The sequence below is a fragment of the Geospiza fortis genome, unplaced genomic scaffold (assembly GCF_000277835.1).
Source record: "Geospiza fortis unplaced genomic scaffold, GeoFor_1.0 scaffold40, whole genome shotgun sequence".
Classification (NCBI taxonomy): domain Eukaryota; kingdom Metazoa; phylum Chordata; class Aves; order Passeriformes; family Thraupidae; genus Geospiza; species Geospiza fortis.
Window position 1 is genome coordinate 11,754,264 of NW_005054297.1, and position 11,709 is coordinate 11,765,972.

At 35.4% G+C, this 11,709-nt stretch overlaps 1 protein-coding gene across 1 annotated transcript in view; it reads right to left on the reverse strand.

Annotated features, from left to right (window-relative positions):
• GABRG1 (gamma-aminobutyric acid type A receptor gamma1 subunit) overlaps positions 1–11,709 on the reverse strand; it is a 38,478-nt gene that overhangs the window by 23,223 nt on the left and 3,546 nt on the right. Inside the window, exons 2-3 of the mRNA XM_031066195.1 lie at positions 11,178–11,326; positions 3,537–3,604 (exon numbers count right to left, since the gene is read on the reverse strand). Coding sequence (XP_030922055.1) covers positions 3,537–3,604; positions 11,178–11,289 — 180 coding nt within the window. The 5' untranslated portion in view covers positions 11,290–11,326. The remainder of the gene's footprint in view (positions 1–3,536; positions 3,605–11,177; positions 11,327–11,709) is intronic.

An 11,709-nucleotide genomic window follows, 5' to 3' on the forward strand; every position in this document is an offset into this window, starting at 1 on the left:
ACATGAATAGCATCCATCAATCTCAAACAGACATCTGAGTAAGCCAATTAACCATGATCACTTGCAGTGCTGACAGGCACCACAATGATTGGAATCGATCATCTACCCTAACTGAAATAAAAATGTACACTGGGAAAAATAATACAATTCTAACTTCTTTCAAAGAAGATACAGTACAATAAAAAACAGGTAATATTCAAAGACCCATTGGTACTTTTGTCCTGTCTTATGAACAAATTGATCACAGAATTCCTGCCATTTGAAAGAGAATTAAACCAATTTGCATAAAGTGTATATACTTGACTTTTCAAGAATTTCCATTTCTTGCACACTGAATCCACACAACCTTTAGGAAATGTCATAAATTCTCATGTATGGTCCAAAGTTCATCCTTCATGATCTTCCTTTCATTCAGGAAGCCGCCAGTTTTCCCAGGAAGGTGGTGTGGGAGATGGTGTCAAATATTTTACCGAAGTCTGGATAGAATACAGCCTTCCCCTCATCTACTAAGCTGGTCACTTTGTCGTAGGAGAAGATTTGGTTGGTCAATCTGGACCTTACTTTCACAAGTCCACGTTGGCTGGGCTCGATGCCCTGGTAGTCTTGAATGTGCCATGTCATGGCACTTGGCTGCATTTTACATGGTTGTTGCACAATACATAGCACAGACTAGCTCTAAAAGACAGATTAAAAAATCTTTAGACTTAGCATTAGAAGCCTAAATACTCTAGTGATCCAGACACTTGTTTAAAGTGTTTACTCAGGATGCAGATGCCTGAAGAGATCACAAGTTCTAGGAAAATGCATCTTAATCATGGGGTGACTATAGAATCTAAAATGTTGTGTAGATCTTGCTAAATAGTAAAACCAAAATACAGCAGCCTTCAAAAACAAACTCTAATGAATGTTATGTGTAGACCTCAATTATAAAAGTGGAAGTTTATCAAATAGCAACAGGAAAATCAACAATTAAAAAAACAAATCTCTTTGTTCTCATAGTATTCATATATGTTCAGTACTCATACATGTTCTCTAAAGCTTCTAGACAAACATACTCCCAGATATGCTGTTTCAGCATCACTGTCAGAAAAAACAGGCTCTATGTCATGCCATATGGTGTCCAAACTTGATAGTTAAAGGACATCATCTGACAGAGTGAATTAATGTATCTGGCAAATGGGTAATCCAATGGGGATTGGAAATCACAGAAAATGTATTATTTAAGTGATCAAATTAGGGGCTAAGGACAGCCCTAGAAATGGAAATAAATTTTGGATTATTAGTTAAAAATCTCAAAGAATACTGACTCCAGGGAAAGTGCCTTCCTAATGAAATCAACAGTTCCCATAAAAGGAGCTTACAGGGTAAAATTTGTTATTATTTATTTTGCTGAGACTGTTGTTTCCCAGAATAAAAACGTTTTTGGGGGAAACCTTAATCAAATTCTTTTCAAGTATATGGTTTTACTTATTTTTACAAAGATTTGATCTCTGTACTGAGGTTAGGTGCTCATACAAGCCATATTCTTGAAGTGCAAACCCAGTGAAAGCAATTGCCCTTTTACAAGCGCCACAGTAGTTTCAGACTGTAATTTAAATTGCTAAGTACTTTCTGTCCATTTTTAAAAAGCATCGAATAGTTTTTAAAGTTCTATGTCTTAGTAACATTTACCTTATTACCCTTTGATGATGTGTTTCATTTTTTTTTTTCTTTAAAGAGAAATCAGAAGGTTGGAGAGAAAAATCCATTATTAACTATTAGGATCCCACTCTCTAGTGAAGTAACCTACCTTTTCAGTAGGATGCCAATCCTCACCTTGCACTGTAAGCTAGCATGGCTGGATTTTACTAGCAGCATGCAAGGACATCACCACCCAGGTCTAGCCCAGCTCTAGCAGACATGGCAAGGCCCCTAAACAGCCGACATGCCATAGTTCCATGGCTGATACTCCCAGGCCCTGGGCTGATTAAGCAGTGGGAAGAGCTGTGGGCACACAAGAGGTCATGGTTGATAGCTGAACCATAGCTGCAAGACTGTTCAGTGGCTGCAGAGACAAGAGGATGGCATGGGAGAAGGGGCAGGGTTATTCTACAAAGCCAGCCATGTGCTGGCTCTCTAAAACCAGAAAACTGAAGCTGTAAGCATAGCTCATGTTCAGTCCCAGTGTGTGCAATACCTGCTGGCCACAGGCTGAAGAGTTTGCACAGGTTACTGGAAAAAGAAGTCTCTACCACCTGCTAGATCCTCCTTACACATATTCACAGTTTGCTTCCACAGTAAGTTCATTCAGAAGAGGATTAGACAGAGAGGAGCAAAAGAGAAAAACTGCAGAAGGGAGACAGACAAAACAAAGACACCACTTACACCAGACCTGGAAGCTGGAAAATGTCCCCCACTCGGTCACTCTTATGCTCTGTCACAGATCATTACATACAGTCCTGGCCTGAGACATGGACTTCCCTGCCACAGCCCCAGGCAACGCCAACCCTAAGCTGGTTAGACCATCATGCTAGAATGAGTATCCTTTGCCACAGACCTGCATCTTTTCCCACAGCATCCAAGTACCACTGGATTTTCTTGCTTGGCTTCTTATCACTGAAAGTTTCTGTTCTCCACCCCACATGATGACATATGTCTAAACCACAAGATCCTTAATAATAATTGAGAATTACTGCACTCTCAGGAAATTCTCAGAAGCCCTCTGCACTGGCATGTTCCAGCCTCTGAACAAAACTTTTCTCTGTCATGCAAATTCAATACTGTCAGCAATTCTGTAGGGAGGAAGTAAAGGAGGTAAACCCAAAATCACCTGAAGCCAAGGCCCTTTCTTAGTCCTGGGCAGAAGTCATGCCAAAAGGCCTTTCTAAAGCCTCCCCCATTTCATACAACACACAATCTAAGAGAACTAAGACAATCCCACACCCCAACTTCCTCATAAGTGCTGTTACTTCACTGTTGGTACTGAACAGATAGGTCAGATCTCAATAGGTGTACCACAAACTAGGTGAGATGTACTTCTTAACTTCTAGGAAACCAGTCATGTATACATACACACACTGAAAAGGACACAGAAGACTAAATGGAAAAAGAAGGACAAAAGAGTTAATTCAAATTATGATTTCTATGAATTTGAAGAAAAACCAAACAAACAATAGATCACTTCACTGAAAATAGTTCTGGTCAAATACTGCATCAATTGTTCTTTTTCTGAAGAGTAGCTCCAGGAAATCAAACCAGGCCAGAGATAAGCCAGATATACAAAAATATTGTGGAAATGTTCGACACAAACTAAAACAAGGACCTGATACAATGGACTCTCTGTGATCTCACTTTTCTAAAAGAAAAACTATTTTTAAAATTACAACAATTTCAAACAGAGGGACTAAATGTATCTCTGCAATAACTATAATAGTATCCAAGATCATAAGAATACATAGTAAGAAATAAAGAAAAATTTGAATGAGATTAGAATTATTTCATAATATTAACCCATAGCAACATGCAGATGATTTTTTGTGTCAATAATCAGAACTTACCATATTGATTGGGTCAACTGGACCGATGCTGTTAACATAGACATCTGTTTCAATCACCGTAGTTCTCACTAAACAAAATAGTAACCATAATAATTACATATTTCATTAACTCTGTGCATTGTTAGCGCAATTCAATTTATTTAACTAAAAACAGTGCATCTGGTATTCTTTTATTAGATTCAGAACAAAAAATTCTGGTTTGTTCATTTTGTGAAGGATCATATATGATTTGGCTGTCTTATTTCATATGACTTTTTAGAAATATCAACTTGAACTTTTTACTTCATAATGCAATCTCCACCTCTGCTTTTTGATCAATATAAGATAGATAAAAAAGGCAGAGAAAGGAAAAACAAATAAAACAAAAAAAACCCAAAACTCTCTTCCGACATAAAAATACAGTCCTAAAAAGAAAACAAGTTTGGAACATTTTTTTCATACAACAAGCCATGGGGTCTGGGACAAATGTGTTTATCAGCTGCAAGGAATCAATATGAAGTGCCTTCTATCAATTTCTACTGAGAATATATAACAGATAAAAAATAACTTTTCACTACAGGTTTCTTCAAGTCATAATGCTACAGCACACTTAGGGATTATTAATGCTCTTTCATCAGCTTAATTATTACACTGGCTAAAAGACCAAATTGAAAGCTCATCAATTAAAGTTATTTAAAAGGTAAACATTACGAAACTTATTTTTCTTTAAAAACAGGGAAAATACTCTCACTGTGCAGACAAAAAACCAAAAACTTTTAAAAATGTATTCCATCACAGAATATGCTCTCTACTCTGTGCATTTTCAGAAGGATGCAAAGTCTAAGAGCGTCCATAAAAGGCACACCTGGAATACAGGAAGTTCTCACAGTTCATTTTTTTCCTCCTAGCTGGTTTATACACAAAAAAGGGCACAAATGAAAGAGGAGAGGATGCATTTTAATTTCATCATTTTATCAAGCATCTTCTGGAGTACCAGAATGTGGACACAAGAGAATATATGTCCTTGTACCCAATGGAATGAAGAGGAATAATAATAATAGAGCTCTGCTAGTTCTTTTATGGTATGGCACAATAAAATAAGCATCTCTTTCAAGCTGCAGATAAAAAAAGTGAGAATGTACAAACAAAAAGGCATTTTGGTTTCACAGGAGAGGGACCCTCAGTCATCAGATTTAACTTTTTTATACAGCAAAAGCCAAGGGTTTAACAACAAACCTAATTTCTGAAAACTTTTAACAGATATACAAAGCAAGACTGTAGCAGTGACATCCTTGCCAATGACAGGCAAGATGCATTTCCTAAATATCCCAAGATACTTTTTCCCTGCTAAGCTCACTTGGGAGGAAATTTGCCCTGATTCCAAATCTGGTTAATGGTGTGAACATAAGCCTGACAGAAAGACACACTAGTGAGGCTGCACAAAGGATTTTCTGTATGACCACAGAGTACAGAGTCACTTGATCACCATACTGTCCCCAGCATGCTTCAGAGAAAGTTTAAACAGATTCTGGAAACCAATTTATTCCTGGGGGAAAAAACAAGTACTTCCTGCAATGATACTTATGGGTCCCTTCCAACTCAAAATATTCTGTAATTCTGTTATTCTTTGATTCTGAGCTGCAAATGTTTCCAATTTCTGCAGAGCTCAGAAAGGAAGGGAGACAACACAAGAAGCCATACACACAGACTGAAATATCAGAGTAAGAAAAAAGTCTACTATGTGTGTATATAGTCATATGTATAACATAATCCTTTTGACATATATCACATTCTGCAAAGGGATGTCCTCTTCCTTTAATTTGTAATCTTATTTATTTTTATAACAGCAGCTCCACTGCTAGACCAGAACACAAGGAGGTGGATCAAAGTGTATCTTGCCTTATTCCTCAAGTAATGTTGAATACTTCATTGAAATACAACTCATAGGATTCTTTCACCTCCATCTCCTTTTTTTCCCCTCTCAATTCCAGTTATACTGAAGGAGCTAAATACTCTGCAGATGCAGCCTCCCCCTTTCCAACAGTCTTTGTGTCATCTGCCAGCTTTACTACAAAAATGAATAGCTAAAATAATTCAAAATATCATTATTCTTGATCAAAAATTTCCTATGAGACCACACTATAGATATACCAGCCACTGGGATGTTTATTAACAACTAAGTTTCAAGCTCTGTCAGTGACACAATTTTTAATGGGGGCTGTGTCAATTTTAAGAAATTCCAACTTACATCATGCAGTACTTCATCTGCCACAAGGGCTTTCCTGTAGTGAGCCACTCAGTTAATTTTGTCTTTTCCATACTGCTCTGAGTAAGATTGTAAGAAGTATTAAGAGCCAGAGAACAGTTTAAAAATCTGTCTCTGTTGAAATTATTTTAATTGACATAAATGATCCAGAGAGAGAAACTCAACTCGAGAACTGCAAGAAGCTTATTTTGTTACCTTAGTTCTTCTGTATGGTACAGAGAAATGTACTTCTGAAATAGAAGGATTAATTAATACTTCTTGTGTTCTTGAACTAGAAGTGATAACAGTTCATAAAAATGACAAATGCTGGAGGAAAATACCTTCTTGATACTTTGAGAAGAACAAATTAAGAAGATTTTCTGACCCCGACTGCTTCCTATTTTAGTTTAGAACTTGGTATCAGCCCTGAAAACACAAGTAGGAAGAAGGCTATTCAACACATCCTGCATGAAGTGCAGAGCAGCAGTGTTCTAAACAAGGGGAGAAAGGGCTTGAACACTTTAAATATTTAAACTGAAAGACAGTATGATGCAGGCTAGAGTAAAGCAAGAAGGTGAGAGTGCATATTCAAGAGGAAGGGGGAGACAGACAGAGAAGAGCACTAAGGAGCAGCTGACCATAAGGTCAGCTTCTAACGTAGCTACAGCAGCCAGGGAACCTGTTTGGTAAGCCCAGTCTAGAGAGATATACTCACTTTGATTTCCTGCTTTGACTTTTTTTTTCACTAGACTAAACTTCTTCTGGGTTTAAAAATTTTGAAAAATGTTTATTCCTGATAAGAAAAATCATAGCAATAAAAATCTATCTCAATCATTGACAAATTATTTTAGTAATTGCCCCTGATATTTAAAGTGCCTGGTTTTTAGCCTATATTTTTGTAGGCTCAATTTTCAGCTTTTAATATTTGATATATCTCTTCTTGCTACACTTAAGAGCTATTCTTATCAGCTATTCTCATTCTATAAACATCTATCTCCTGACACAAATAATTATCATTATTGTAAAAGTCTAGAACATTGCACCTTTTATTCCTTAATTCTGCTATTTTCATTCCTCCAATCTATTACTTCAATACATTAACCTAGAGCATGGTAGTCCACCTAAATTCACTAACCCCATAGTTTACCACAATTCCCTCATTTTCTAATGAAGGTCTAAGTCACATCACCTTTGCTTTTAATTAATACTTCTTATGCTTTTTAACTAAGACCACTTTAACTTCATCCAGGCTTATTTTCTTTGAGCATGCTTTCTATAACTCCTCATTACTTGCCTAAAGAAGCATTCCCTGTAGTGATAAAGCAGTTATTCAGCAATAAATTTGGTGACTACCATATTCAGAAATAACAGAGTCCTTCAACTTGTAATAGCTTTTAATGGAATAATACAATTCTAACAATCACCTATCTATGATTATTACTTACATGGCTACTTACATTGAAAATTTAGCCTCAAGTGTCTACAGCAGGCTTCCAGGTCAACCTCTGAAGAATTTTTTCAAAATTACTTTGATGAAGGCAGAGCTCTCCTCTCCAAACTTTTTACACTTCTTTTTAAAAGAAATCCATCTTTTGCAGATACTCCTACCCCACCACTTTTATTATTTCCATGATTTTCTATGCAGTGCACACGTCCAATACCTTCAACATTCCCTGAATATGTGTTTCTACATTTTGCCCTTGTATTTTGATTTTCTTCAATTCTTGGAAAATCTTCTTAAACTCAAAATACATCTCTCTCAAACTTGCCTTGGTATTTTCCTACTTGTATTGCTGCCTGGAATAAAACTCAAAACCTTTCCAAACAGTGTTAAAATGAGAATGTAAAAGCAATGGAAATGGAAATGGAAATGGAAATGGAAAGCATTCATGGTGGCACAATATGGCGTATGTACACGTGCTACAGTATTTCTAAAATTTTTAAAAAGTTATTTAACTAGTATATCTAAAAAATATTGTCCAATTAGAAGAACAGTTGGCTAGGTAATTTGCCCCAGGTCCTGCTCCATTGGAGCCCCCCAATCTTTTAATCCTCCACATTATTGTATCTAGAATGTATGGTGCAAAACAAAGTGTCCTTGCTAGACTAATAAATAGAATTCCAAGAATGTATTAGTAAGAGTTTGTTAAAAAATAGGAGAAGTCAGGAAAAGTACTAGAAGTTATAACTATGCATTAACAGTCTGCAAAGTTACAAATATATGAAAAATATATAAAAATCTAAAAATCTTTAGGCATCATTTTGAGTTTATTACTTTTCTGTCTACTTTCATCGCTGCTACACTAGGAGCACCTGTTCAACAGAATACCTTCTAATACATTTATTTTTTGAGAATTAGCACTTCTGTTTGAAAGCCCTGTATTTTCCATGTATTCTTTATATCTCTTAGAACATGGCTATTCATATTAGTGCACTTGAGAGATGTAATTATTTACCCATGTTCTGCTTATGGGGCAATAACAACTATCCACATTTCTCTAGGTATCAAATTTTTCTACATCCATGAGCAATTATCCTTAAATTCCCACCATTCTTAAGATTTCCATCAATGATGAGTTGTCTCAAACTGTTAATGAAAACACTCACTAAAGTTGTAGATATGTGATGACTGTTTCCTATTTTTAATTAAATTTTCAGATAGTGCAGTTGTATTTCGCACATACACATATCACTGCTGCAAAAAATTATCTGTACATTGATAGGATAATATTAATAGATCAGTGCCCCTAGGATGAGAGGGGTGAAAAATGAGAAGACAGAATTCTTTCCTTTAAAAAGGAAAGTTCAAAAATAATAGTGACTTTGATGCAGGACTAGAGCTGAAACAGTATGGTTATAAAATCATGCACCTAGAAGATAATGTTACAGTGAGATAATACTGCTTTATTAGTATATCAACACTCCAAGGTTGTGTCTGTAATTACACATATTTATACCACAGATAGGAGACTTTATCAGATAACTACTATTACTTCATACTGAGTAGAAGAATAATAGAACATTTATGCTCCAAACAACTCAAGACTACTACATAAATTGAGTTAAAGGCTAGTAAGATTACTAAACATAGCAAAGGGTAAAAGTTAAGCAATTACTACACCTCATGGATATTTGAATGAGACAAACAGAAAATGACAGAGTGGTTTTCCCCTATTAAATTTCAGTATTGCCTCCAAATTTCCAATTTTCAGTTGGCTCTCTTTTAGCATGTCCCTCAACTAACTGCATGTTTAACAATGAAACTTGTATCTCACTGTGAGATGCTGAAATTCTGAGTCAACATCAGGAAGAAAACTAAATTCTGCTCTGAGATTCAAACCCAAGAAGTCCAAGTTCAAAACAAAAAATGTTGCTGTTGTAAATGAGCTTTGTAATTCAATCATAAGAATGTTCTGTGGGATTCTAATGTTTTGAAGGAGAATGAAAATTCCAGTTCAATAACCTTGTTGTACAAGAACTGACATACACTCTGAAGGAACGAATCTGACACCAGATTTTATCCACATATTTGAAGCAGATTAAGATGAATAAACTATAGCCTGATTTTGTTTTTCTGTCTGCCAAATATCTGCTGCAGTTCCCAAACAACTGGACAGAATGCAGTGCTTTCACCTGAAGTCAGAAATTTCATCTTATGTTGTCCAAAATTTCTTCCTCATGGCAGAATCATGCTTAACATTTCTTCAAAACAAAGTGAATATTCCCAAATGTTTCCTTTTTTCATTACTCTGGCTGATTATTAATGAACTTTTTATTCTAGTGTAGTGGATGGATGCAGGCCCCAGATACCAATGTCATATTGGTACAGAACTTTCGAGAAGAGGTACATTTATGAGAGAGAATCTAGAACTAAGTGTCTTCTTTTGGGAACTGATATTTTGAATCCAAAAAGCTGTACACCAAGTTACTCACAAAAAGACAGTTCTTGTCCTATCAAGACTCAGAACATAACCATAAAAATAAAGGTAAGAATTACATCAAAATTCTTCCATGCCCATCTAAATGCATTTGACATGTCAGAATAAATTCCTCCTCTGTATTTGTTCCATTTACTTGTAAGTTTTATGGGGAGAGAAGAGAAAGAAAATTCTCTTTTCTTTCATCCCCACCTACAAGCTAATCATCAGAAGGAATCCTAGAAGAGACAGTTTATTTCTTCACAATCACTTTTCTGCCCATTGCATCAAACGGGGAAAAAACCAACAGTGAGCTATACATTTGTCACACATTGAGAATTTAAGGAAAAACATGCTGGAGGACTTTTCGTGTTGTCTAAATGTTTTTAGTAATTCAATTAAATTAACATGAAGGAAAAGACTTAAACCAAACTTCATGAGATTCGTATGTGATTATATTATGACAGGGAGAGAATTATTGCCTTTCAACATCTCTAAGATAGCAGTCACCAATAAAACAGAACTAAGAAGTTTGGGAAAGAAAACAATTTGTCAGAAGCTTTCAAAGGAAGATGCATAATTTGAGATCGTGTCTTTTTCTTCCCCTACATAAATGAAACAGGTCTAGATTGTTGTGCTGTTTAATATATAAACAGCTTACAGACTTACATGGCATTCCTTTGATAGGGAATGCCAGGTACATCACAAATACTTATGTCCTCCACCTCTTCCTTCACATTTCAGGAAACAAACTCAGAGAAAATATATTGTTTTTCTTATTTGATCCTGCATGCAAGTAGCTGGCAAGGTTTCATGTACTACATGTTTTCAAAACAAGATTCTTCCAAATATTTATGCTTAATAGTTATATACAAATTGATGCTTTGTTGACTATTGAAAGACAAAATTGCCTTCGTATAGCTGCAAATTTTGATCTATAGCAATGCAGTTTCTCTTCCTATATTCCACTTAAAAATGGGTCCTAAGTTATATTTTTAGACTCTTGAAATTTTTTTCAAAATCTTACCTAAGGGAAGAAGACAATTGAGTTGAGTTATATTTGCTCAAAATAGACACAATGAATTTCCTACAGTAAGAATAAAATGTCTAGGGATAATTCTCTAATGAAGTTCTAAAGACTTAAGATCAATTTTTGAAATGGCCATGGCTGGTTTATATCTACAATTCCTTCTGACAGAAGATCTTTGTTAAACAAAGCAAATTACAATTGCCTTTTAGTGATTTATTACAGATTGCTCACTGTCCCCCAAAACCAATACCTTTCATAAGAAAAAAATTATAAATAGAACATGAGGTCTTATCTTGTATAGAACATTTTTTTACTAGTTCCAGAAAATTACTGTATTTTATTATTCTTACATTTAGCTTGCTATATTGAGTTTTAAATATTGCAACAAGCATAGTTTTGCCATCTTTGACAAAATGCACACCATCTCTAGTTCACATTTTCTATTACACTGAACCATTTTATGAGCTTACCCCCAATATCTGGCCGAAGCTTATTGTCATATCCTTGAAGTAAGGAGTCCAGTATGTGAGTTACATCACCACCATGAATCTTTGGTGCAAGGACCCATGTTTTATTCACCATTAGATCTTCATCATCCTCATCATCTGCTTTATCAGCTCTATGTTGTGTGATTCAAAAAAAAACCAAAAAAAAAACAAAATTGGGAAAAACACAAGACACAGTGAAACTGAATAAACAAGAGTTGGAGAAGATAGAGATAAAAACATTGAACACTATTTAGAATAGTTTGTGCAAACACAAATGCATTCTGATGCCAAAAGAAAGAAGCAGGCCCTTATTTACAAAATATATATATATAAATATTTACCAACATTTTGTTTTATGATGGTGGAGAGTGTAAGTGTTAATAGAGGCATTTACACATCACCCATATAGAAAAACTCAAGCCATGAATCAAACCCACAAAAGCAGCAGCAGGCATCATCTTACTGTCAGCCTTTTCCTGTTTGTAAACAAAAGTGTATTTCCAAAGCTTTTCCC